The 25,917-nt window shown below is 44.4% G+C and overlaps 1 protein-coding gene across 26 annotated transcripts in view; it reads left to right on the top strand.

The window, feature by feature from the left end:
- The window catches only part of SIPA1L1 (signal induced proliferation associated 1 like 1), a 385,638-nt gene that overhangs the window by 341,917 nt on the left and 17,804 nt on the right, over positions 1-25,917 (top strand). For 22 of the 26 annotated variants that reach the window (XM_045579110.1, XM_045579114.1, XM_045579079.1 and 19 more), the window contains 6 exons: positions 2,497-2,621; positions 4,901-4,963; positions 5,380-5,498; positions 8,521-8,963; positions 21,348-21,587; positions 23,152-23,317. In XM_045579110.1, coding sequence (XP_045435066.1) covers positions 2,497-2,621; positions 4,901-4,963; positions 5,380-5,498; positions 8,521-8,963; positions 21,348-21,587; positions 23,152-23,317 — 1,156 coding nt within the window. The remainder of the gene's footprint in view (positions 1-2,496; positions 2,622-4,900; positions 4,964-5,379; positions 5,499-8,520; positions 8,964-21,347; positions 21,588-23,151; positions 23,318-25,917) is intronic. The other 4 variants (XM_036432516.2, XM_036432507.2, XM_036432524.2 and 1 more) reach the window with 2 other exon arrangements.

Here is a 25,917-nt window from a genome sequence, read left to right as displayed (position 1 = left end):
TGTATTGTATCAGTGATGCAAACATTGATTCCCTATATGATTCACATGTATAATCCCAAAGTTGCCCGACCGAGAGGAAAAGGATCACAGGGAATGTACGTAGTCAGCTCCAACTCATTAATAATAAACTTTAAAAAGCTTAAAAACGTGCGATCATGACAGTAGGTCAGTGTGCAGTCATTGCCCGTAAATGTAGCCTGCTCCTTTGTTGTCCTCTCCTGTCCCGGATTCGGGACCTGGTGTCTGCATGTGTGTCATGTGTCTGCCCTCTCCCTTGGGTGAGGATATTGAGACCATCCAAATCTGCTGAGAGTGACATTTAATAGGCTGGTTAATCCTGCCTGCTCCACTCGAGTGGGCGGACAAAAGGCACCTGCACACGTTTAAGATGGAAATGAGAGGCCGTCATAAATCAACTCTCTGGAGAAGACATTGGGTCTGCTCTGCCATCCTTGGGGACTTGTTTCTGGGGCACACACTTTGAGGAATGCTGACAGGGCCGGGAGAGGTAAATGAGGAATTTGGGGACGGGGTGGGAGAAACATATAACGAGGCATGTACAGCCTGAAGGTGAGAAGTGTGGAGGCGAGGAGGCACTCTTAGGTGAAGGGTTACACTTGTCTGTGAGGGTGACAGAGACCAATAAATGAAAGTTACAGAGAAGTTTCCAGCCCATTATGAGGGAGCTATTTCAAAGCCGCGAGCCTGCTCTGGAGAGCAATGGACTAGCTCCTGGTCACTGAACGTGCTGCATGTATCAGCCAGATGATTACTGAAAACTCTTCCAAATCTGAGCCTTCAGCTTTTAAGTGTTTCTCCAAAGGGAAGTAGTGAAGCTTCGAAAAGAGGCACAATTTGAACAGGTTTTTCTGAGCTCCTCAAGAGGAAGGTCCTTGTGTCCCTAATGCCCTGCACGCAATGAGTGAGTGTGTATGAGAACTGAAATTAAAAGTCCGTGGATGAAATGCTTTAAAGGCAGAATTTAATGACAGCCTTACATTTTCATTGTTTTGAAACCAGATAGCCAGAAAAGCGCTCGGCTTTAAATTCAGAGGTTTGAAAGGTCCTCAGTTGCCTCTGCTGCCAAAAAGTAAAAGCAAACCCGCAATCTCTGTGCCTTTGTGAAAAAGTCGTAATTTAGCGCAAATTTAGAATAGGATCATAGGGCCATTTCGAGGATCTTCACTGTTCTAAACTGAAGAAGCGCCCTACTAGGGAGAAGAGGGCAAAGATCACAATTAGTGAATCTCCTTTTTTTTATTTTATTTTTTTTTTGTAAATGCACAGTTACTGAATTTTTCCTAAATTGAGGTTTCTGGTTTTTGTAATAGAGGTAACTTTGTTTAGTAAGGCTTGTGATTGAGTCTGTAAACAATTGTCATTTATGCAAAAGCAACTAGGGAGATGGCATTGGAGGAGTTTTACAAAAATTATGTTTTAGCCTTCTTCATTTTGCAAATGCTTTCATCTAGCTTTTCCTCCCTGGATCCATATAATGGAATTGCCTCTCCCCCCCCCCCCCCCCCCCCCCCCCCAAAAAAAAAAAGAAAGAAAGAAATGGAGCTGAAACTAAGTAATTTGGAGTGGGAGAACCAGAACTTGGCTCCACCAGCACCACGTGGTGGTTCTCCCCAGGCAGTTATCAGTTTGTAGTAAGCAAGACATCTGTCATATGCATCCATCCATCAGGTCCCGGGGTCTTCCATTGTGTAAGTTCATTAGTTAGCCATACACAGATTTGTCATTTTCCACATGGACATTTGAATTTTACACTCCAGCCCTGTTTCCTGGGCTCGGGCAGGATTTACTCTGCTGATGGTGCTCATCAGGGTACATGCTTAAATCATGGATTATATTTCTGTTCTACATTGGGAAAAATAAAACTGGCTCGTTGAATAGCTAAACAGTCTTTGCAGAAATAGACAACTGCCTTTACAAAAGCCACTTTACCTACCTGTTTAAAAGTGGTCTCTATCTAATGTAAGTGAGAGCAGTGTTTGTCTTTCAGACCTTAGAGTGCTCAGAAAATACTAGTTCCCAGAATGAATGATTTGGCAGATGTAGTTACATAGTGATTTAGCAGATTATTGAGTTAAAAAAAGCCCCGGACATGTACCCATTGGAAGATGCACATGGAACATTGGGATGGTGAAGATTTCCCTCTGGCTGTGTGTGAGTGACAGTCTGTGGTTGGCTACACCAGGACTAGAAGGCTGATTTCTCACTCTGCTTATCTTAAGATAGCTCAGTCCTGATGGCTCCTGGCCTTGTTTACAGTTTAAATGCTTAGCCTACATACCTTTCTGAGCTGACTGCAGCAAACACAGACCCGGCACCCACGTTCACATGCACGGGGCTGGCTGCACAAGTACAGACAGGCAAGCGAAACCAGTAGTACCTGTCCTTAGAGTGAAGTTCACTACACCCAGGACTCCTTCCCTATATGGGTGAGGTTTCTGATGTCCTCTTTGCCTTTGTTTGGGGAAACCACCGCAGGTTTGGAGTCAGCCGCAGATCCCCAGCCTCCATTGACAGGCAGAACACCCAAGCAGATCTTGGTGGCAGCGGAAAATCCACACCCAGCTGGCAAAGAAGTGAGGATAGCATTGCCGACCAGATGGGTAAGTAATTAAATTTCTACAAAAAGCAAGTTGCTTTTACACCAAGGTGACGTAGGATTCCTCTTGATGATGTCATCAAAGCATTCTGTAATATATATAATACAGCCCTGGTTAGTAAATGGGAATGAGAAGTAAGTCTTGGTTATATGAACAGCCCTGGTTAATAAATGGTGATGAGAGTTAAGTCTTGGTGGTTAGTTTATGTAAAAGTGAAAGCAACAAATAAGACCTGAGAGAAAAGTCAAGGAATTCTAAGTGGCCCTAAATCTAAAAATAGAAATGACATAGGAATTTTTTTCAGAACCAAAATTAAAATGCCAGACTGCCAAACCACGTGTCCTTAAGTATCTCCCTCCCCTTTCATCTGTCTGTCTGTTTTTGCCTCTTACAAGTGCCCTAAAGATGTGTTGGTATTCTTATAAGGGGTTTAAAGTAAATACATAAAAATTTAAAAACTGTGTACAAAGTGGGAAAGAGATACAATTGTTGCTTAGTCACATGTGTAGCTTGGTTAGTATCTTTCCTCCCCTATATGCTTTCTTTCCCTCCTCTGCTATTAAGCTGCCAGCTAAGGACATGTCTTAGCACGACAGCTGGATGGGGAAGCTTTGCAGGAGAGCCTTCATTTGAGTTTCTAATGCATATACTTCTCTGTATATATTTGTAGTTGCCGCAACGACACCATTACATGAGTTGATACAATAAAATGTTGCCGTGAAACATGATTAAGTTTCAACACAGTAGTATCATAGATTTTTTAGTACCAACACAGTTGATACATCAGGGTCTTGAATCTAGACAGGTGTTTGTTTTTTTCCTTTATCTTATTTTTAGCAGCATTACCATGGGTGTGAGATTCCAAACAAATACACTTCAAGTCTGAAAAAAAGATACTTTTTAAAACAGAGCCCCACCTTTCTATCCTCTCAGCAAATTCATGGTCTGTCTCATTGTGTTTTAATGACTGTGCCGGGCAAAGGTACTAACCACGAACACGGAAGGAAGTGGAGGTGTATTGAGCTAAGACACTCGTTGGGGAAAAGAAATATAATTCCTAGGTTCTGAAGATATGCTTTGTCCAATAACTTCAGTGCGATGTGCCTTGTTATTGAAGCCATCTGTCCCTCCCCCTCTCTTCCCACCCACCCGCCACACGGAAAACCTGAGCATATTCTGCTCTGCTCCCAGCAGAATGTGTTTAATCCCATATGTTTTGAGGCTGTGGAGCTGGTAATGACACGTGTGCAAAGGACCCCTCCTTCATCGTGACTTTAGCAGCTTTTTCTGGCTCCGGGTGCGGGCTTTCAACAAAGCTTGCCAGCAAGCCCTTTGTGCAGCGTTCAGTGCCACTTCCTCCTCCTGGGAAGCCGTGTCAGGAAAGGAAAGGGTAGTTATCAGGTTCGTCCTAGAGCGTATTCATTCTTGCACAGAAACCTCCCTCTAGTCTTTTTGTTCTTGCATCCCCTTTAGTTTAATGGCACCCACTTTTAATAGATAAGACTTGGAAATTAATATAATGCATCCTTTCAATGCACTTGTTCATCTTCTTAGTAAGATATACCCTTTTTTTTTTTTTTTTTTTTTTTTTTTGCAAGATACTTCTAGAACCTGCCAGAAGAGCCTTTTCACCAAGTGGGGCCTTTCTCTATTCAAAATCTAAGGCTTAAAATAAAATGTTAAAATAAAATAAATGTGTGTACATTTTTACATTCTAGAAGACTAACCCAGCCTTTTCTAACGGGAACCTCAGAAGGAACGTCGGGGGCTCAGTTATGCCATGATAGGGAGAAATTGATAAAAATAATTACGCCTTATTACGCATTGCACTGTATTGAGACCTTTACACACTCAGTTCGTAAGAACAAAATTCTCTAATGATTTTCAGGTCACTGGTTGGAAATGTTGAGGAGAGTCTTACTTGTAAGCCAGACCCTCTTGTCCTTGTACATCAATGTGCTATTAACTGGTGCCCCGGTGGAGGCGAGGAGTGTAACTTGCTCAATGAACTCACTCATCTCCGTGGCAGTTCGTTTTTCTGAGCCTCTGCTTTTGGAAATGGTTGAGAATCAGAGCAAAGGGGTATGCTGCCCAGTCCGTCGCGTTTTAGGACTGGCGTTGCCGAAGCCCGGAATTGTTGCTGTTAGCTAGCAGTATGTGAAAGAGGCAGAATCGCTTACCTTGCACCTTTGGAACTCCCTCGTGAACGCCAGCTTAGACTCCAAAAGGAAGCAATTGTTTTAAGTAAACTAGTTGCTGTGTGTCTTTTCTGTTGTGCTTAGCTTACAGTTATAGAGGACCTCAGGATTTCAATTCTTTTTTCCTCGAGCAGCATGAATATACAGGTAAAATATTTCCAAGGTGTCATGGTAAGTAACACGTGATTGCATCCATGCCTGTCTAGGTAATGTAGACCAAGCTAGGTTAGCTACACTTTGCAGTGAATGAATCTCATAAATTCAATCCATGTATTTTAGACTGTTCCCCAAACCAAAAGATGATTCCTAACTTTGCCGCGTTGTTCATGGCCTTTGGTTTGGCGGTTCTTGGCTCTGCTCATGTGGTCACCAGCTGCAAGCTTTACCCATCAGCCACTTAGTTTCTGACATGCCGTCTATTGTGTAAACTCTCAACAAGCTTATTGCTAAAACTCAGAGTTTGCTGGTCAGTGAGCTCAGAGGTGCCGTGGCAAGCTGTCTTCATTTGTCAACGTGTGTGGGTCTGCTTCGGCCCACACATAATGTCCTGTGCTGTGTTGCAGAGCCGACGTGCCACCTCCCAGCAGTATCGAAGGTACTGCCCACGTTCCGAGAGAGCCCCAGCGGGAGGCTGATGCGGCAGGATCCAGTGGTCCACTTGTCTCCGAACAAACAGGGGCACGTAAGTTCACTGAACAATAATAGAAATGGTAGGTTCCTGGCGATGCACCTTCCTTGCAGCGGCTGGGAAAATGGTACAGGTCTGCTCTGCTCTCCCTCCCACGTGGAAGGAGAAAGTCATCCTGGCAGAAGGGGGCCTTTGCAGGCTTTCTGCTGCCAACAAGGTTACTTTGAGATAAATTAAAATTCCTCTTTGCTACGCACCTGCCACCCCATCGTCTGGATGGAAGGCCAAGTGATCCCGTCACAAAGAGTCCTAAAATGTTGTGAATTGAAGGGTGTTAGAAATGGACTTTACTTGCTTACACAATTGCAAGCATGAGGTGTGGTTGGACAGACAACTTCCTGACAGCTCCCCCTACTGCTTCTCTTACCTTCCAGAGCCGCACACGTATGTCCTTGACCATCGTGGCACACAGTTCCTTTCACTTACAGTTAGAATGGGGAATGGAGGCCATCGTTTCCTCCCCCTTTAAATGCAGTTGTCTCTTTGGTCTGTCTGTCCACTGAAACGTGTGTTTACATTTATGTCATGCAGTAGGATGAGGAGAGACTGTCTCTTAGTCACTAACTTACAAGATGCTCAGGAATGAGAGGGCTCCTGTAAGTTTTGCTCTAGTGACATGAACATGGGAGCTAAAAACACAGGAGGGGAGCACGTGTATGCAAGCACCTGCACAGGCTGTGCGGCGAGATTTACTGATGAGACATGATGTTGTCACCATTCTGCTTATAAATGAGAGATTGCCTCAGTCAGTCTGTCCATTTCCCCAGTTTCATTACTAATCTTTATATTGATTACATGCTAACATAATATTTGGGATTGGTTGGGTTAGAGAAAACATATTCTTGAAAAAAAAATTAATTTCACCTGTTTCTTTTTACTTTTTAAACATTGACCACTAGAAAATTTAAAATTATAGTGTGGTTCAGGTTCTGTTTCTGCAGAAATATGTTAACTTGCTTTTCGCTCTCAGCCATCTCAGTGCAGGCTGCCACGTGGAAGGTGCTCATGGCTACACGTGGCTGGGGCTGTCAATTCCACAGTCATACAAAGACATGAAGTACTGACACGTTACAACATGTATGAATCTTAAAAACATTTGGCAAAACAGGTGCAGGGCTGAGGAATTCTGCCTACAAATACTAAAACAAATGAAGTTCTGTAACTCAGAGTGTGAGAAAAACTAGAGTGGCACTGGTAAAATAATGAATTGATTCTTGTTTAAGGAGGAGAGAGCTTTATTTTTTCACTTTGAGGTGAAACTTGAGTGTCCTCCACCTGCCACTATCCTCAGCAGATACACACACACACACACACACACACACACACATACACACACACAATTCCTTCTCTCTTCTTTTCTCTTAAAATACTATTTTATTCAGCGATCTTTGGAAACCTGATTTATTTGGTGAACTACAAAATGTTCTAAGTAACTAAGCCACTGTATAGAAAGGGTTCTGTACTCTTTATTAATTTAGATACAATTCACATACTTTAATATTCACTCATTCAAAGTGTACAATTTAGCAGGTTTTTAATATATTCCCAGGGTTGTGCCACCAGCACCAGCATCTAACCCTACAAACTTCTATCACCCCAAGGAAACCCTGTACCTCAGTCATCGCCTGACTCTTCCCTCCCCTCCAAGCTCTCGACAGCCATGTGTAGGCAAGCACCTGCTTTCTGTCCGTGTGGAAGTGTCTATTCTGGACGTTTGACCTGAACGAAACAGAATGTGTGTGGCTTCTTTCACTCAGTTTTGCCAAATGTTTTTAAGATTCATACATGTTGTAACGTGTCAGTACTTCATGTCTTTGTATGACTGAATAACAGTCCAAGGTCTAGAAATACCACAATTCCTTATCCCTGTATCAGCGAGGGGACACTTGGGTTGTTTCTGGCTTTTGGCTTCACGGATAACGCTGCTGTAAGCATGCACATGGAAGTTGTGTGTGAACATGTTCTCCTTTCTTTCAAGTCAATACTGAGAGTGTGCTGAGCTGTTTGACACAGCAGCGGCCCCAGTTCCCATTCCCACCAGCAGTCCCTCAGCCAGCATTCTTGTCTGCCCTTTGATTATAGCATCTTACTGTGTGTGAGGTGTGTCTCATGTGGTTTTGATTTACATTTCCCTAGTGACTAAAGATACTGAGTATATTTTCATGTGCTTGTTGGCCATTTGTATATCTTCTTTGGAGAAATGCCAATTTAAATCCTTTGCCCATATTTTAATTAGGGTATTGAAACATAGAAGTTTTTAATAAAGTCCAATTTATCATTTTTTTCTGTTTTGTGTGCTTTTGAGGTCCTCTCTAGGAGACCATTGTATACCCATGGTCATGAAGACATACACTTATGTTTTCTTCTAAGAGTTTTACAGTTTTAGCTCTTACATTTATGTCTTTGATCTTTTTGAGTTTATTTTTTCTATGTGGAAAGGATCCAACGTAATTCTTTGTGAATATCCACATGTCCCAGCACCGTCTGTTGAAAAGATTGTTACTCTCCCTTCCCAGCCTCCCCCACTGAGTTCACTTGGCACCTCTGTATACATCATACCTCTGAGCCCTCCCCAGAAAGCCGTCTCCTAAATCGATGCGAACTGGGGACGTCGGAAGGGAGCTCTCCTTAGGAATAAGTCTTCTTCCATGCTGCCTTCTCTTTACTCTGAGCACAGTAGGTCTTTTCTAACTTTAAAGCCTTTTGGAGGTGTCATTTTTGTTCTATTTTATGATTAAAATATTGAAGACTAATAACATAATTTAGACTTTTTTCTGGTTAAAACGATACTGTTCATGCTTTGGCATAAGTGAAATAACGAAAAATGGGTTCTTGAGAAACCATTTCCAGCACTCTCCGCCATGGAGCCTTCGCCTGGGTTTGCCCAGGCACCTCCGGCCGGGCCTCGGTTTCTCACCATTAGAGCCTTTGGCCTTGGACCCATCACTAGACACTCGCGGGCTGTCCTGTGTTCACAAGGCGGAGCCTGCACGTGAGTAACTCTCCTCCCCTGCAGCCCGACAGCCACTACTCGAGCCATTCCAGCAGCAACACCCTCTCCAGCAACGCGTCCAGCGCCCACAGCGACGAGAAGTGGTATGACGGGGACCGCACCGAGGCCGAGCTCAACAGCTACAACTATCTGCAGGGCACGTCTGCCGACAGCGGCATCGACACCACCTCCTACGGCCCCAGCCACGGCAGCAGCGCCTCGCTGGGGGCCGCCACGGCCTCGCCTCGCGCAGGGCCCGGCAAGGAGAAAGTGGCCCCCCTGTGGCACAGCTCCAGCGAGGTCATCTCCTTGGTGGACCGGACGCTAGAGGCTGAGAGCCACGGCCTGGACCGGAAAGCCGAGTCCTCCCTGAGCCTGGACATCCACAGCAAGAGCCAGGCCGGCTCCAGCCCTCTGACCCGGGAGAGCAGCACTTTCAGCATCAATGACGCTGCTTCCCACACGAGGTAACTGCCCTTCCCTGCGCCCCCTTCCCAGCCCGTCCTGATTCGAGTTCCCAGCCTTGTCCTCCTTCTCGTGGCTCTGTAGTGTATAGCACGCAGGGGTTTTTCATGTAGTGACAGTTATTTTTACATATTTGGTGCCTTTTAATTGGCACCAAAATGCTCTTCCTCCAATCCTAATACAATATTATCATCATCATCATCATCATCATTATTTTGGGGGGGCAGTTAATTTACATCCAAGGATGATTTTTAGAGAGAGTGGAAGTGGGGGGTGGGAAAAGAGAGAGAAACACACTGATGTGAGAGAGGCACATCGACTGGGGTCCCTCCCCAACCAGGGCCAGACATTGAACCTGCATTCAGGTACATGCCCTTGACTGGGAATTGAACCTAGGACCTTATTGTCTACAGGGCCCACTCTCTAACCATTGAACACACTGACCAGGGCCTAACGCATTAGGTTAAGCTGTGAGAAAGTTTACAGATTTAGTCTTTGTAGACTAGAACAGTCTTTAGAAGATACTACAAGAAAGTCTTGACCGTATTTTTAAAAAGGCCTAACATGGCATTATTTACGATGCTGGACACACCCTCTTCATTGCCTGTCTCCCAGAGAAGTTGACTTACCCCATGTTTACCTGGTAATTTTTTCCCATTAATTGGCTCTTGATAGTTATATGGTTGAGGGTGGGGGATATCCATCAGAAAAGTGTAGCTAACATTAGACATAAAGTCTACCTTTCAAAATAAGAACTTTTTCCCTGGTATTCTTAGGTAGGGAAAACAAATACCAATTTTTATTTCTTCCTTTGGATTTGAGCCTAAAATCCAGAGCATGGAAAGATGTTACTTTTAGGGAGGACACACTCCATTGGTCTCTCTACGGGGCTGATGATCTCTGTGGTAGTTTCTCCTTTACCTGTTCCTGTTGTCAGCCATTGGTCAGCTTATAGCCCAGCATGTAACCTTGCCTGGGCCTCTCTGATTATTATGCCCTAAAGAAAAAATAGCAAAGAAGCTGGATTTAGTTTTACTTTTTAAATAGGAATCCAAGCACAAGATCTGTCGGGGAAACTCCAGATAAACCTCTACTTAATCTGGATTTGTTTAACTTGATCAGTTAAATTCTCAGTTTTGTTACTGATAAGATTCTTGAGCTTCCCATCTAGTAAAGTTCCAGGTTGGCCCAGCATCTCACAGGTTTGCTTCTGTTCATTGTGGTCGGTCTAGAAACACATGGTCCCCATACAAAAAGGAAATTGGCGAGGCAGGCTCAGTCAGGAGTGCCAGGCACCCAGTGACCTTTCCACGGTTCAGGGAACAGAACGTTGGTGCATCAAGCAGACTAAGGAAGTGTTTGGAAAAGTAGAACAGAAAGCTAGCTACCGAGTACCATAGTGATATAATACAGGATCAGAGTATAAGGCATTCACTCGCTGTGTTTTGACACGTGCCATCATCCCATTAACTGTAACCGGTGCTGCGTTGACTTAGAACATTTTGAGTTCGGAATAGTTTCTCGGTTTAGATTGACTCTCATTTCTTTGGTTTGAAAGGAGGCTGTGTGCCCTTTATAAGAATAATAATTCCATCTGGGACTCTCTCTCTCTGGTCTAATTGGATGGAGGAAGAAAATCAGTTTCTGAGGTCTTGTCTAGTACAGCGTGGGCATGGAGTAGGCTTGGAAAGGGCTAAGCCTCCAAAGCCAAAGCACAAAACGTCGGCCGCGCCATCTAACAAATCCGATGAGTCCAGGGGCTCTACAAAGTGGCCCCGGAAAGCAGGCACCTGGGATGGCATTCTCTGAATGTGCTGACCAGACAGCCTGATGGCCTCCGAGGATTACCCGCATTTTCTGCTTCAGACTGACCATGCAGAAATTGCTAAAATCATCCTGTAGAAATAACTCTTGTGTTGAAAGTTAAACTTACCGGCGAAGAGAAGATCGTAGCCCTGTAGGGATGGTGGCAGGGCCTCCCCTCCATGGTAGGTGGAGTCACAGTCGTTTCTCGACCCTGGTAAACAGGATGCTGTGTGACTTCAGTCTGGTGATCGTGGCAGAGCGAGCTGGGTGATCAGAGCCTCAGCAGCCTGCCTTTTCTGGAGGAAAGGGGGATGGATCCACCAAGTGCACATCGCTGGAGGAACCCAAATCCCTGCAAATTAGAGTGTGTGTGTCCCCGGAAGACAGGAGCCGCAATTAACAGGGAGGTCCCTTGACAGTGCATGAAAGCGCTTGTACCTGGGACTGGGTGACAGAACCCAAATTACAGTGATTAAGCCCCACTGTGTTTCTCCCCGGGCTGTGTTCCTGCCCACCCTGTCCTCCGGTCTCCCGGTTGACGATTGTGCAGGGTTTTTGTGGCGCCCCAGGAGAGCTGCGTTAATGTAGGTTGGTAATTGCATAGGATTGTTCTAGTCGAATGTCATTAAGAGAAGCCATACACACCAAGTTTCTACAATTAAAAAGTTTATTAATTGCTCTAAAGTGTTGCTCATGTAAAAAAAAAAAGTGTTTTCTATAAGGTTTGGAAAGTTAGGAAGAGGTTTTAATTTTTTTTAAGTAGCTGTTTCACTTTCTGGTTTTAAAATGAATCGCACAGTGAAGTGATTTGTGGTGAGCATAGGGGAGAGAAGAGAGGTGACGATAGGTCTAATTTTAATACACTTTCACCAACTGGGTCACTCTTTTGCCGAGTTCTGATCTTGGCTGTAGGCAGTGCCAGTTTGTGTGGTGACCAGAGGCTTCCCTAGTCTAGTCCTGGTAACAGCAGTATTGCCAGTGTTAGAACTAGGTTAAAGAACACACATCTTAAAGCTAGAAACTCCACCATGTACTTGCATATATGCAGCTCTGCTGTAATGTCCTCACCTGACCTGGTTGACTGCCCAGATTTCTGCACCCATTCTGCCTTCCTCTTGCTTCCATAGGTCCCTCAGGTAGCCAGTCAGTACTCACTTAGGTGACCACATACACACCTTACTGCCATCCAGTTCAAGAGGATTTCCCACCCAGGACGTGCATCCTGAACACCTCTGCAGAGCGTGTGCCACTGTGAGCTAATAATAGTTGCTCAATTCATTTTGCTGAGCAAATAGGAATAACTTCCTCCTTAACGTCCCCACTTTTTGCATGATGATGACTCAAGGCCTTTGATTAAGAAACCGTTTCAGACATAGCATCAACCCTCAACTCCTGACTCCTAGAAAGCACTCTGACATTTCAGAGCTTTTTGTGCAGAAGGGTCGGCCTTGGCAGGAGCTGCAGCGCTTTCACAGACACACAAGGTCCTGCACAGCCTGGCTTTTCAGTAAAGTCATTTCTATGTAAGAACTTTTTCTTTAATCTGTAAACTATAATAAGGCTTTATCACAGCTTATAGGCAGATATCAACCCAATCTGGACATAGGTCAGGGTCTGAGCTTCACTGGAAGTGCCTGCCCACAGTTGTCAGTGCAGTTCAGCTTCATGGATATGCTTTTTCTGGTTAACCTACTAAGTTAACTATTCACGCCAGGAAAACCAAATCTCCCTGAGAGGAGGGGTGAAGAAGGACTTCTTTATATTTAGGTTACATGAACACAAAGGCATGTCCTGAGTGGGGTGTACCTCAGTGTGTGGTTACAGCTGGGTGGTTAAACATCACCCTTGGGCATCCTGCATATGTGCCTTCCTTCTTTATTCAGAAATTATCCATTGTCTTTATCTTTAGCATTTCTCTCTCAGATCTCTCCTTCCTGGAATTTTTTTTATTTGCTTACAATTCCTTGCCTCTCGTCGATATTTTTAAGGTGAGAATATGATTTTTCCACGTTTCATGGGCTAATTCATAAGTGAAGAGTATAGCCTTGAAATGACAAGCTCAGGACTTCTCTCCAACCTGTGGGAGAGGGGGAGCAGCTCGCCTTACATTCACGGGTCACATTCATGGGTCATTTTCGCCTGTGGTTCTGCACATGGCAAACAGACAGGATTCTGTTTTAATTTGCAGCAGGACTACAGGTGACCTGTCCTAAGCTTTCTGTCCCCATTTCTTCCGGCTCAGGGAGGGTGGGTGACTGTTTTATCCAGAACTTCAGTGATGTCTAGCTAACCTCCAAGATGAACAAACAGGACCACAGTAGTTGAAATTTCAAGTGAGCATTGAGAATGAGGCCCCTGTCAAACCACCGATGTCAGGTTGCATGATGCAGAACTCGCCAGCAGAGTTTACCATTGTTGTGTTCTGTGGAGCAGCTAATCCATTTATCCAGTGGATAAGGAAAGCCCACATTCTCCAGATGCCATTCCATCAGACCAGAAAGATTCTGAAAGGACAGAGTCTGTTCTTTGTCATATTTAAACCATCCTACCCAGATGAGAAATTATCCCATTGTTTAAAAGGGATGTTATACCTAGCTCTGCTGCAATGTCCTCACCTATCCCATTGCTTCTTAAGGGATGCTCTTAAGAAGAGAGAGTGTATAACCTTTTCTAAGTAATTTTAGTATTTTTTTAAGTTGTCTTCCTCTTCAAATTTTTGTCCCAGGTCTACGTATTTGAAATTCCTCTAGTTGTAGCTTAAATATACAATTAAGAAATAATAAATGGTTTGCGAGGAGGGGCTGAGTCTTTTCTAAACATGATATGAAATTTTTAGGCACCAGGTCAGAGCCCATTGGAAGACAGTTTTAAAAAAAAGAATGGAACTTTGTAATAGCCCTCCCCTTCCATGCAAGTGGAGAGAGAAATAGTTTTGGATGCTGATATCCAGGTCCAAGTCTTGGTTCTGCTGACCAGTGATGCTGCCTTCGGGCAGTCATGCCATTCCACCGAGCTTGTCCCTGATCCTTATTCTAATAATACCTGGTCCACTTATTCAGTGGTTGTTTTTATGTGTTTATTGAGAGTAAAAATAGTGGTTAAATGTATTGCAAACTGTAAATGTTCTTTTAATACAGAAGGTTTTCTGCCTTTTTTTTAAAGTTCTCCATCGCCTACCTTAATGCAGTTATGGAGCTTCTTTCTCTTTGACAAATATGTATATCACTCACCTCTTTTATGTAACTGATTTTATAATCATACTATGGGTCTGGTGCATGAAATTTGTGCATTGGGCAGGAGGGTCCCTCAGCCTGGCCTGTACCTTCTCTCACAGTCTGGGATCCCTCACCCCTTCCCACCTGCCCGCTTGCTGCGCCTTACCACTCGGCTCGCTGCTCCTTAGAGCTGCTGCAGAGGTGGGAAAGGTTCCCACCACTGCTGGTGTGCTCGCCAGCCATAAGCCCAGCTTCTGGCTGAGCAGCACAACCCCTGTGGGAGCACACTGGCCACCAGGGGGCAGCTCCTGTGGTCCCCTGTCTACTGGCAGCCCTGCTCCTGCTGCTGCCCCTCCCACATGCTGACAGCATGAAGCAATTGTGAGCAGGACTGCTGCTGTCAGCGGGTGCAAGTGGCAGCTGCTGCCCCAATCACGCCTCAGGAGCAGGAGAAGGTGGAGAACCCCTGAGGGGTGATTGGGGCCATCACCATGCCCCAGCAGCAGGTGGAAGCGGGGCCAGTGCACAGAAGCAAAGAATTTTCTGTCCCCAGAGGCTCACGCCGATGACAGCAACTGGTACCCTGCCTTGGTCTGACACCCCCACTCACCAGTTCCACTATCCCACCACGGCCAACACCCACCATGTTCCGTGCACGGCTCCTGGTGGTCAGCACACATCATAGTGACCAGTTGTTCAGTTGTTCTGCCATTTGGTCTGTTTGCATATTAGCCTTTTATTATATAGGATAGGATTTTTGCTTCTCAATTTCCCTTCTTTGTTTTCTCTATTCTTTTGAGATGCCAAACCTGGACATGACACTCTTTTCAACTATGCCTAATAAAATGGTAATATTTATAGTTACCTTGGTAGCTTCCTCCTAAATAGCTCAGCATTACAGACGCATTCGGCTTGCGGCCCACAGTGACCCCTGAGGCCTCTTCTGCTGCATATGCGTAGCCTCATTTCCTGTGCTTTATGTAGTAGTGTGCTCTTGTACTTAGTAACTGCCTCCCTGTTACAGATGAGCAGTTTTCTCTACTGCAGTCATTGGACTGTCCTATTGCCAGTTTAATCATTCTGACTTAACTTATTTATTTTCTCCCCAATCATCTAGAATTATTGTCTCCTAAGGCCCTCCTATAATAAATTGTAGAGCCCAGTATTGGAGAGAATTGGCTACTGCTAGACCCAGTGGGAAGACACAGACCTCCTCGGTCATTATCCCCCACACCATGTCACCCGAAGGCCTACTTGTTGTTTGTACAAGTAACCACAGGAAACCCTACCAGCTGCCTCCCCGCGGAACAGGTCACCATCCAGCCTTTGCCATTTGGCAGGTGACTAATTGCCGCCCTCCCTCTTAGCAGGCCCAGCCTGACCAAAATCTGTGCCTTTGTGACCTACCTGCACGGCAGGTGACTCCATGTGTTTCTCTGGGTGGCTATCAGCAGCACAGCAGTGGCTGGCGGGTGCTTCCTACCGGAGGATGGTCTCCATGACGATGCAGATCAGGGCTCAGATTTAATGTTCGGGCTGCCCCATCCTGTGTGGCTCGTCCCTTTGCAAGGTCCCCAGGTGGATGTATGTCTTCCTTTGTCAGGTGACACTGCTGTGACCTACGCCCTTTCTGCACCCTCTCCTGTAACAGAGCCAGCTGTGGGCCTTTGCTCATGGCTTCACCAGGTGAAGATGAGCAGTTTGGACGGATTCAGGTTGTGCCAGAGCCTCAGTCACCTTGGTGCCTCTTCTCCTTTTTCTCTATGGGGTATCATGAATGTGTGTGCATCCGCTCTTCTTTTTTAACATTCAAGTTGAGGAATGACCAAATGCACCTAAGATTGCTCCAATTTCAGGAAAGCGGAGCTGTCTGTCATTTATAAAGTGGAAAGCCAGCCTCCTCCTGTGGAATCCAGAAACATGCTGACTAAATTTTTAGCGGTTCCCCGGTTTGGTCATGCTCATGGCTAAATGCACTTTAGATATCACAAGAAAAGAGCAGAGGTGGTTGTTGTCACACTTACATACCTGTTGCTGTCTCTTCTTGTTCCATCACCGCCTCACACAGTCCCTGTAGCAAGATCCAACTTGCCATGGGTAAAACCGCATGGTGTTGCGTTACCAGGAAATCTCCAAGAGAATGGAACAGGCCAGCCACACAGCTCCCCTTTGAAAGTATGAAGCTGACGGTGTCATTGTAGCTGTTTTGTCTCTGCCTCTCAGAGAAATAATGTTTGTAATTAAATTCAGACAGGACGGAAAGAGCTCCAAACACTGTATATATTATTTATGTATTGCTCTTTGCTTTTACATGTCTAAGCCTTTTCTATAACTGTTCCCATTATGCAGTGTAAACATTTGGCTAAAGCCAGCATAGCTATTTTGTAAAACATGGAGGAATGATTTGTAAGTAACAGATGATACAACCTCCTTTTTATTCTGATGGCTAATTATTTCTGTCCTGACCAAACATTTATATATTTTGAAAGACTCAGGGTTTTGAATACCTATGTTATCCTATCAAGATACTGTTGCTGAGAAAGATAAAATATGGGCAATTCAAATGTACAGTGGTTTTCAGCATGAGTCAGGGACCACAGCTTCAGCTGGGCACTCCTTTAGAAGTGCAAATTCTCACGTCACGGCACCCCACCCAACCTACTCAATCAGAATCTCGGGTGGGGTCCTGTCATTTCTATTTTAACACTTATTTAAAGTGGGAGGACCAGCCTTAGTCATTCTAACACGTTTGCATTCAATTGTGGATACTAATCACGACAGGTAAAGCAAGCATGTGACTACCCACGCTGAGAGATGTGTACATTAGACTCTTTGCATTTTACTTTGTCAAAATCTGCTTCAGACACTAACCACGACATCGAATGGGGTAGGCATAGTAGGTGAAAAAATCTGCAAAGCACAGATTGTATCTTGCTGCTAAGCAGCTAACAAAGAGCCTGTCAGTGTTTTAAAGTGTCCCCAAGGCTGCACTCCGCCCCTGTGAAGCCTCTCCCTGTGTCATGGTGTGGCTGTTAGTCTGGGTCTCCGTGTTACCCCTCTGAGTTTGCCTTTCTCTGTCTGTGTCTGTTCCCGCTTCCTTTTTACTTCTGGGTCACCTTACCCGTTCAGTGTCTCTGTATCAGAAACCTACTAGGTATTATTTTGTTCTTACTGACCTAATGTACTGCTCTTATGCAAGAGTTTTACATTCCCTTTTCTTAATTTCAAAAGCAAACAAGTGGGATAATTTGTTACCAAGAGGTAAACACTGAGATTGCATTGTTTTCCAATTGATGTGAGAGGAATTGTGAGGTGTTTTGTCCTTCCCCCTCGAGCTCCTTTTGCTTTAATTTACTGTGATTTCACTGAAGTACAACGTTCATACATGAGTGTCCATCGAGATGACTTTTCACAATGCAGACATACCCACGCAATCACCACCCAGATCGAGAACGGGAACGTTCCTGGCATCAGACATCCTTCTTCCCCCACGCCCTGCCCAGCCACTCCCGCCTCCTCCCAATGTAAACACAGCCCTGACTCCTGAAATCCCAGGCTCCTGATGCCGATCTGGAGCTTTATAGAAATGGAGTCAGACCATATGTTTTATCCTATGTCTGTGTCTACAAGTTAGCCTTCTGCTGGTGAGATTCATGCAGGTAGCATGAGTTTGTTTTCATTGCTGTGGTATAATTACATTGTGGGAAGCATCACAGCTCATTTATCCACTCTACTGTTGGTGAACATTTTGAGGTTTTCCAGTTTGGGGAAATTACAGATTCTTATATGTGATATTCGTGCATGGTATGTATATATTTCTTTTGGATGCTAACCTAGGAGTGGGATTGCTAAGTCATTAGAGATACACACACACACACACACACACACACACAAATTGTCACAGAAACTGAACCAGTTTGCTGAAGTGGCTGTAACAGGTATCACTCCCATTAGCCATGTATAAGAGTTCTAATTGATTCACATCCTTTCTAGCACTTAATATTGTAAGTTGGTTATTTTAGTCATGCTGCTGGATATGCAGTGGTCCCTCCTTGTGGCTATAATTTGCATTTTCTTGATAGCTGATAACCATGAGCACCAGTGTGTATTGGGTTTTTTTGTTTGTTTGTTTTCAGATATCCTCTTTTGTAGAAATCCTATAAAATCTTTGCTCATTTTTCTGTTTGGTTGACTTAGTTTCCTATTCTAGATAGGAGCCCATAGCTGGATATATATTTTTACATACAAGATGTCCCCCCAAAATGTATACATACTTTTTTTCTGATAGCTCCATAGATGTTTCTTTCTTTTCAGATTTAGCCCATTGGAATTAATAATTATTCAAAGTGTATATACATTTGGAGAGATACCCTATTTGATCTCCTATTCTTTGTCTTTAGATGAATAGAAATTCTTTTAATGGCTGCCCCTATCCTTTATGATCCCATTAAAGAACTTCTGCTTTTATCAGGGGGGAAAAATGTTCTTCTATGTTCTAGTCCAAAATCTTCAGATTTTCACGTAAATACACAATCCAGCTGGAAATAATTTTTATGTAAGGTCTTAGGTGGGAGTTTCAGATCCTTTTTACCTGTATGTGTTATCTCAGGACCATTAGAGTGAGTGCAGGGGGTTTTGTTTATTTTTCTTAATTTTTTTGTTTTTGTTTTATGTATTTTCCCCTTAGTTCTCTATTCGAGAATAGTTTCTGGCTTACAGAAAGCTGCAGTACCCCTCACCAGTCTCCCACTTGACTGTAGTACAATGTCATCGCCGAGGAAGCCATAGTGATATATCATTATTAGCTAATATCTGTGCGTCGTTCAGACCAGGCCCATCAGTTTTTGATTAATGAAACTGCAGCTGAAGGATGCTCTGAGACCACATCCTCCTAACTAACTCTTCAAGTTAGTGACCAAGTCCATCTCCCTAAAGAGCCAGCTGTCTTTGGTCCCAGCCTGAGCTGGAGAACTCGGCAGGACTCCCGGAGTGTAAACTTGGATCCTGTGAGATCATGGGTAGGGAGTGCAGATATCCTCAATTAAAGGCCCTCAGGTTGTGGTCAACTTAAACGCTCACCCCTCGTATTCTGCCTTTCTGAGTTTTAAAAGTATAAGGAGTAGCCTTCTCCTTAAGTTTTATGGACGTTAGTTTTAAACTATATTGATGATGAACAGCTTTATAACTTTTATTTTTAGTCACATTCTGTACATTATTTATCTTACAGCTGGAGTTTGTACCTTTTGACCCCCCTTGCCCACTTCATCTCCCCCACCTCTAGCAACCACCAGTCTGGTTTTTAGATTACATGTGAAAGTGAGATCATGCAGTATTTGTCTTTGTCTGACTTATTTCTCTTATAACCCCCTCAAGGTCTATAGTTACAAATGGCAGGGTTTTCTTTTCTTTTTTTTTTTAACAGAATTTATATATATATATATATATATATATATATATATATATATATATTATTGATTTTTTTACAGAGAGGAAGAGAGAGAGATAGAGAGAAACATCGATGAGAGAGGATCATCGATCAGCTGCCTCTTGCACACCCCCTACTGGGGATGTGCCCGCAACCCAGGTACATGCCCTTGACCGGAATCGAACCCGGGACCTTTCAGTCCGCAGGCTGACGCTCTATCCACTGAGCCAAACCGGTCTCGGCAGGATTTTCTTTTTTTTTATTATTATTATTATGGCTGAATAATCCTTTGTGTGTATATAATATACCACATTTTCTTTATCCATTCAGTCATTGATGGACAGTTGGGTTGCTTCCATGCTATTGTAAATAATGCTGCAGTGAGCACAAGGAGCACAGATATCGCAAGGTAGTGTTTTTGTTTTCTTTGGATAAATACCTAGAAGTGGAATTGCAGGATCATATGTTAGTTCTTTTTTTACTTTTATTTTTTGAGGAACTATTTGAGGAACCTCCATACTGTTTCCATAGTGGTTGTACCAATTTATAATCCTACCAAAGGTGCATAATGGTTCCCTTTTCTCCACATCCTTGCTCACATTTGTTATTTCTTGTCTTTTTTTAAATGACCATTTTAACAGGTATGAGGTGATAGCTCATTGTGGTTTTGATTTGCATTTCCTAGTGATTAGTGCCACTGGGCATCTTTTCATGCACCTGTTGGCCATCTGCATGTCTTAGAAATGATGTCTATTCCAATCCTCTGCCCATTTCTTAATCTATTTGGTTTTCTCCTGTTGAGTTGTTTGATGTATACCATGGTACAGGGATATTAACCCCTTATAGGTAGATATTGTCTCTCATTTTTTAGGTTGCCTTTTTATTTTGTTGATGGTATTTTTTGCTGTAAGCAGCTTTTTAAATTGCAGTCTCACTTGTTTGTTTTTGCTTTTGTTACCTTTGCTTTTGCTGTCGAATTCAAAATATCATTGCCAACACTGAAGTCAGAGAACTTACCTCCTATTGTTTTCTTCTAGGAGTTTTATGGGCTCAGATCTTGTACTTAAGTCTTTAATCCATGTTGAGTTGGTTTTTGTGTAAGAAAGCTCATTCTGATAAACAGCTTTCTCTAGAGCAGTGATTCTCAACCTTTCTAATGCTGTGACCCTTTAATACAGTTCCTCATGTTGTGGTGACCCCCAACCATAAAATTATTTTCGTTGCTACTTTATAACTAATTTTGCTACTGTTATGAGTCGTAATGTAAATACCTGTGTTTTCCGGTGGTCTTAGGCTCTACACAGCAGTTCTCAAGCTATGGGTCGCGACAGGATCACTTAGCAGGATCACCTAGCAAAATTACAGTTATGAAGTATTATAGCACGAAAATAATTTTATGGCTGGGGGTCACCACATCATGAGGAACTGTATTAAAGGGTTGTAGCATTAGAAAGGTTGAGAACCACTGCTCTAGAGAGTCAGTTTCATGCACGTGCCATGGATGTGAGTGTAAGCTGTATGCCTGACCGGTCTCCTCTCCTGTTCTTAGCGTGGACCTGGCAGGGTCGCCATGACCCCTGGTTCTGAGGAAGATAAGACAGATGGCCCTGAGACTGCTGGGCCTTTGCGGCAGGCTTTCCCCCTCTTGCCTCCTGTAGACTTCCCTATAGCAAACTTAAGAGGTGCCAGCGTGTTTCAAAGTCTCACTATCCTACTTTTTACTGTAACATTCAGACTGATCCCCTGACCACCTTTCACACTCTCAGCAGACATTTAAATTATAGTGAGAAAGCACGGAAGGCTGGCCAGTGGCCCCATTCATGTTCCATGAAATAGCCGTGGTTCCTAACCCGCCACAACCCTGTCCTGCTGACCCCTGCTGATCCCGATGCGAGCGCGCACCCACACGTGGCCCTTGTCTCTGCCCTGCTTCTCCTCAGCACCATGAGCTCCCGCCACTCGGCCAGCCCCGTGGTCTTCACCAGTGCCCGGAGTTCCCCCAAGGAAGAGCTCCATCCGGCCACCTCCTCGCAGCTTGCACCCTCCTTCTCCTCTTCCTCGTCCTCCTCGTCCGGTCCTAGGACTTTCTACCCTCGCCAGGGCGCGACTAGCAAGTACCTGATTGGATGGAAAAAACCCGAAGGAACCATAAATTCTGTGGGATTTATGGACACAAGGAAGTAAGAATTATTTTGTTTCTCTTACTGGGTGGTTTGTTTTTAACATGGCAGAGAACAGAAAAGTTTGAGGGAATTTTCTGTGGCCGAGTTAGCCAGGCTGGAAGGTAGGGAAGGGTTGATATGGTAGGGAGATTATTATTATTATTATTGTTATTGTTGTTGTTTTGGTTAGTTCTCCCCTGAGGAATTTTTTTTTTCCATTAAATTTTAAGAGAGTAGAAGGAAGGAACGGAGAGGGGGAAGGAGGGAGAAAGAAAAAGCAACATGAGAGAGACTCATGTTGGTTGCCTCCCACATGTGCCCCGACCATGGTAGGGCATCGAACTTGCAACACAGGTATGAGCCCTGGAGTAGGAGTCAAACTCGAGCATTAGGTGCATGGGCCAAAGTTCTTTCTAATCACTGAACAGCACTTATTTTTTTCTAAGTAAAGCTTGTCTTAAATTATCTCTCCCACTCCATTCCTTAAATAAGATGTATTGCGGTATATTCAGATTTGAGAGTCTTAGATCTCCTAGGAAACAGTACATTCGTATCCCCTTATCCATGGGGGATACGTTCCACAACCCCCAGTGGATGCCTGAAGCTGCAGGTAATACCGAACCCTGTATACTAACTACTGTACTGTGGTGTGTTTTTTAGACATTCATTCCTTTGATAGTTTCGTTTGTAAATTAAGCACAGTATGAGATTAACAACAATAACTAATAAAAAAAATGGCACAATTATAACGACAAGTTATATGAATATGGTTTCTCTGTGGTAATGATTTGGTAACTGGAGCAGCTAGGAGGTAACTAATGGGTGGGTAGTGTACCCATCTGGGCACAAAGGGATGATCCACGTGTCTGGCAGGAAGGTACAGGTTTCATTCACACCACTCAGAATGGCACACAGTTTAGAACAAGAATTGCTTATTTCTGGATTCTTGCATTTAGTACTTTTGGATCATGGTTAACCCTGGGTAAATGTAACCACAGGAAGCAAAACCTGGGTAAGAGGGAAGATGGTATGTCTGAAGGACGAATTTCAGAAAAATCAACCCCCTGGTGCAAAGATTCCTCTCCTTCCCTTGATGGTATTAATCACAGCCTTCCCATCTGGTTCTTAACTGGGCCAGGAGGCACCAGAGGGAACATTAGAAAGTAAGTGACTACATATATATAAAGGAGTGACTGACTATAAAGGACATTTACAAAGTAGCACAGCAAAAAAAGAATAAATGATTCATTCAATTACATTGTTTTTGTCTACACAAAGATTGCATTTGGGATTTATACCCTGTGTCTTTTATTAAAAAGTCTGTTGCTAATTTTGGCTTGGTAGAGCTAATTGCTTCCTGTAAAAGAGTGATTTTTTTCATTAGACATTTTAGTTTATGTTTCAAATTGGTTTCATTTCTCTAACAATAATTTATCCGAGTAGCTTCCAATGTAATTGAACAGAAGTAATTCTCCTTTTCTCTCCTATAACATCTCTCCAATGACTTACATCCCTCCCAGCCCACCGTGACCTTTGGTCCACGGACTGATTCAGTTCACACCGTCTCTCTCCTTTATTCAAGGCGTCATCAGAGTGATGGCAATGAAATAGCCCACGCCAGGCTGCGGGCCTCCACCAGGGACCTCCGAGCATCTCCTAAGCCAACCTCCAAGTCCACCATTGAGGAGGACCTGAAGAAACTCATCGACCTTGAAAGCCCGACTCCCGAATCCCAGAAGAACTTTAAGGTACAGAGCTCGGAGCAAATAGCAGTTAGAGAGAGGCCAGCTGCTCACCACAGTTACTCCCTCCAAAAAGTTGGTTCCCAGCTCCTCCACATTGAATCCCCTTCCCACCATCACCCAGTCTTCCCAATAATGAGCTCACAGTGTTTTCCAAATGTTCTCCTCCTGCAGCGACGTCCCTTTAGTCTGGGTGGGTGTCCGCCTGTCCTGCCCCTGGGTTCTTTCTCCTCCCAGGGTTCCCTGCCCCGTGCACAAGCCGCTCTTTCTTGCATGTTATTCGGCATTGTTCCTCGGAACTCCACAGGGGCATCTGGGGCCCTCACCAGACGGACATTTTTCTCTAAGGGCTTTCGTTGTCCTATCCAAAGGGCTCCCCTTCCTGTGTGCCCACAGCACCCTGCACCCTGCCTGCTTCTGCCCCAACGCCGGCCTTGCCCTGGGCGCTCTAGTCCAGCCAGCGGCCTGCACACTCACCTTCAGAACCTGCAGGCTCTCTCCACTTCATAAAGCCTCCTGCCCGCCTCTCAGAATCCAGGCTGCAGGGCCTTCTCTAGAACCCAGGCCCTGCCCATCCAGTCCCAAGACCCGTTCCTCTCCCCCTTTGCTTAGAACTGGTTTGTGTGTCAGTGGCTGCACCTTTGCATAGGCATGGGGAAGGTTTGTTCCGCTCACCTCAGCTTGGATTCTCTGCTCTTGTCCTCTGAGGTGAGCAGCGCTCAGGGCTTGGAGCCCGTGTGTGTTGAGCGGGGCCCAGAGGTATTCACTGTGAGTACAAGGCGCTTCTGTCTGCGGTAGCGGGCAGTCCCAGGAAAAGGGCATCTACCCAGGAAGGTGGCAGTGAACGTGGACATGTTCTGTTCACCAGGTTCTTAGATGAATGATTTGTAGTCTGTTTGACGTGACTGGCAAGCGTCATTTAAGAACTTGGAGAATTTATTAAATTTAATAAATGGAAGCTAGACTATTAAGTAGTCACCACTCACAGTTTGCGATCAGAAGCAGGAAGCACGTCCTGCAGGAGCCCAGTGGTTGCGTCCCCTTCAGGCGTTCTCAGCACACATGCATTTTCTCCAGGCAGGCCTAAACTTAAAGTCAGCATCGATAGCACTGAGGTGGACTCCAAAGCCCATTCTCAAGTTTGCAAAAGAAGTGATTTATTAATATAAACATTAAGATCATAAATCATGTTAAAGATTTGCCTTTCTTGATTTCTGTTCTATAAGCCAGCACTTCACAGTTCTGAATCATCACCCGGGGTACAAACCGTTTCCTTAGCAACCTTGCAAAGGATAGCTCTTAAAATTTCTTTATCCATCAAAACCCAATGAGGTGTATTAAATGTTTAAGGAACAGTTTAAAAATAAAAATTATTTTACGTTTTTCCTTTGGTTTGGAGGAAAGTAAAACTTGCCATGAAAGAAATCGGTCCTCCAAGTCTTAGTTTTTGGAAAGGGGCAAGTTTAATGCTCGCGTTCTGATTCTCTCCTGCGTTGGAAGTAATTGAAAGCAAATGTCCGTTTTGCTGTTATTTTAGGTCTTGGCTTTTATTTCCAAAACGAATTACTTTAACATTCCTATTTGAAATAGGGTGCACGTCTTTAAGCTGTGATTATGTGACTGTCAGACCCTCTAAAAGTAAATCCTTCTGCTGAAACTATTACTATAAAAAGGCTGGAAGCAGGAGCTGGAAATAGCCTGTTTTCTCTCCAGTCGCATCCTTTCTGGTTTGGTTTCAGATGAGCTCAGCTAAGGAGCTCTGTGTGTCTTCTGAGACTGACTAAATGCCCGTGGCTCTGCTGTGTCAGGAAGGCCAGCGTGCCCTTGAGAACCTTCCAGGTCACACCTGGCTCACGGCTCCAGGCCATGGCATCAGGCTCCCGATGCCAGGAACGACAGCTTCAGGCTGTGACCCTTGGAGCCACTCACACCAGTTGGCTTTATTGGCCAGCAAGAAACCGCCTTGGCAGGCAGAGATGGGATAAACCTATTTTCTTTCTTCTTTTTTTTTTTAAACCAAAGCTTTTAAAAAATGTTTTTATTGCTTTTAGAGGAAGGGAGAAGGAGAAAGAAGATAAAAACATCAATGATGAGAGAAAACATTGATCGGCTGTCTCCTGTATGCCCCCTACTGGGAATCAAGCCCATAACCCGGGCATGTGCCCTGATGGGGAATGGAACTGTGACCTACTGGTTCCTAAGTGAATACTCAGCCACTGAGCCATGCAGGCCGGGTGAATAACCCTATTTTTCATGAGGGCTGCATACAGTGGCAAGTGAACAGACAGTAGTGCAAACCAGTAGTCCTGCTAGCACTCAGGCACAGACCAAAGGAAGAGGCCTCACCCAGCTCCAGGGTTCAGGAAGACCTGACAGCTGCTTGTTGCAAGTGTGGGTTGACCTGGAGCAAGGCGCCCCGCCCCGCCCCCTCTCCAGGCCGTGTTCCTAGGCTTTGAAATAGAAGGCCAGAGTATGGCAGTGGTGCCCAAATGATTTTAAAGCACAAAGACCCTTTTATTGAATAAAAGTGTATGTGGAAGTCCAATATGTAGGATGAGAAAGCAGAGTGACTCTTATGAGAGGGGTGGGTGTCATGACCTTGGGTC

The sequence above is a fragment of the Pipistrellus kuhlii genome, unplaced genomic scaffold (genome assembly GCF_014108245.1).
Source record: "Pipistrellus kuhlii isolate mPipKuh1 unplaced genomic scaffold, mPipKuh1.p scaffold_m20_p_1, whole genome shotgun sequence".
Classification (NCBI taxonomy): domain Eukaryota; kingdom Metazoa; phylum Chordata; class Mammalia; order Chiroptera; family Vespertilionidae; genus Pipistrellus; species Pipistrellus kuhlii.
This window is presented reverse-complemented; position numbering and strand designations above follow the sequence as displayed.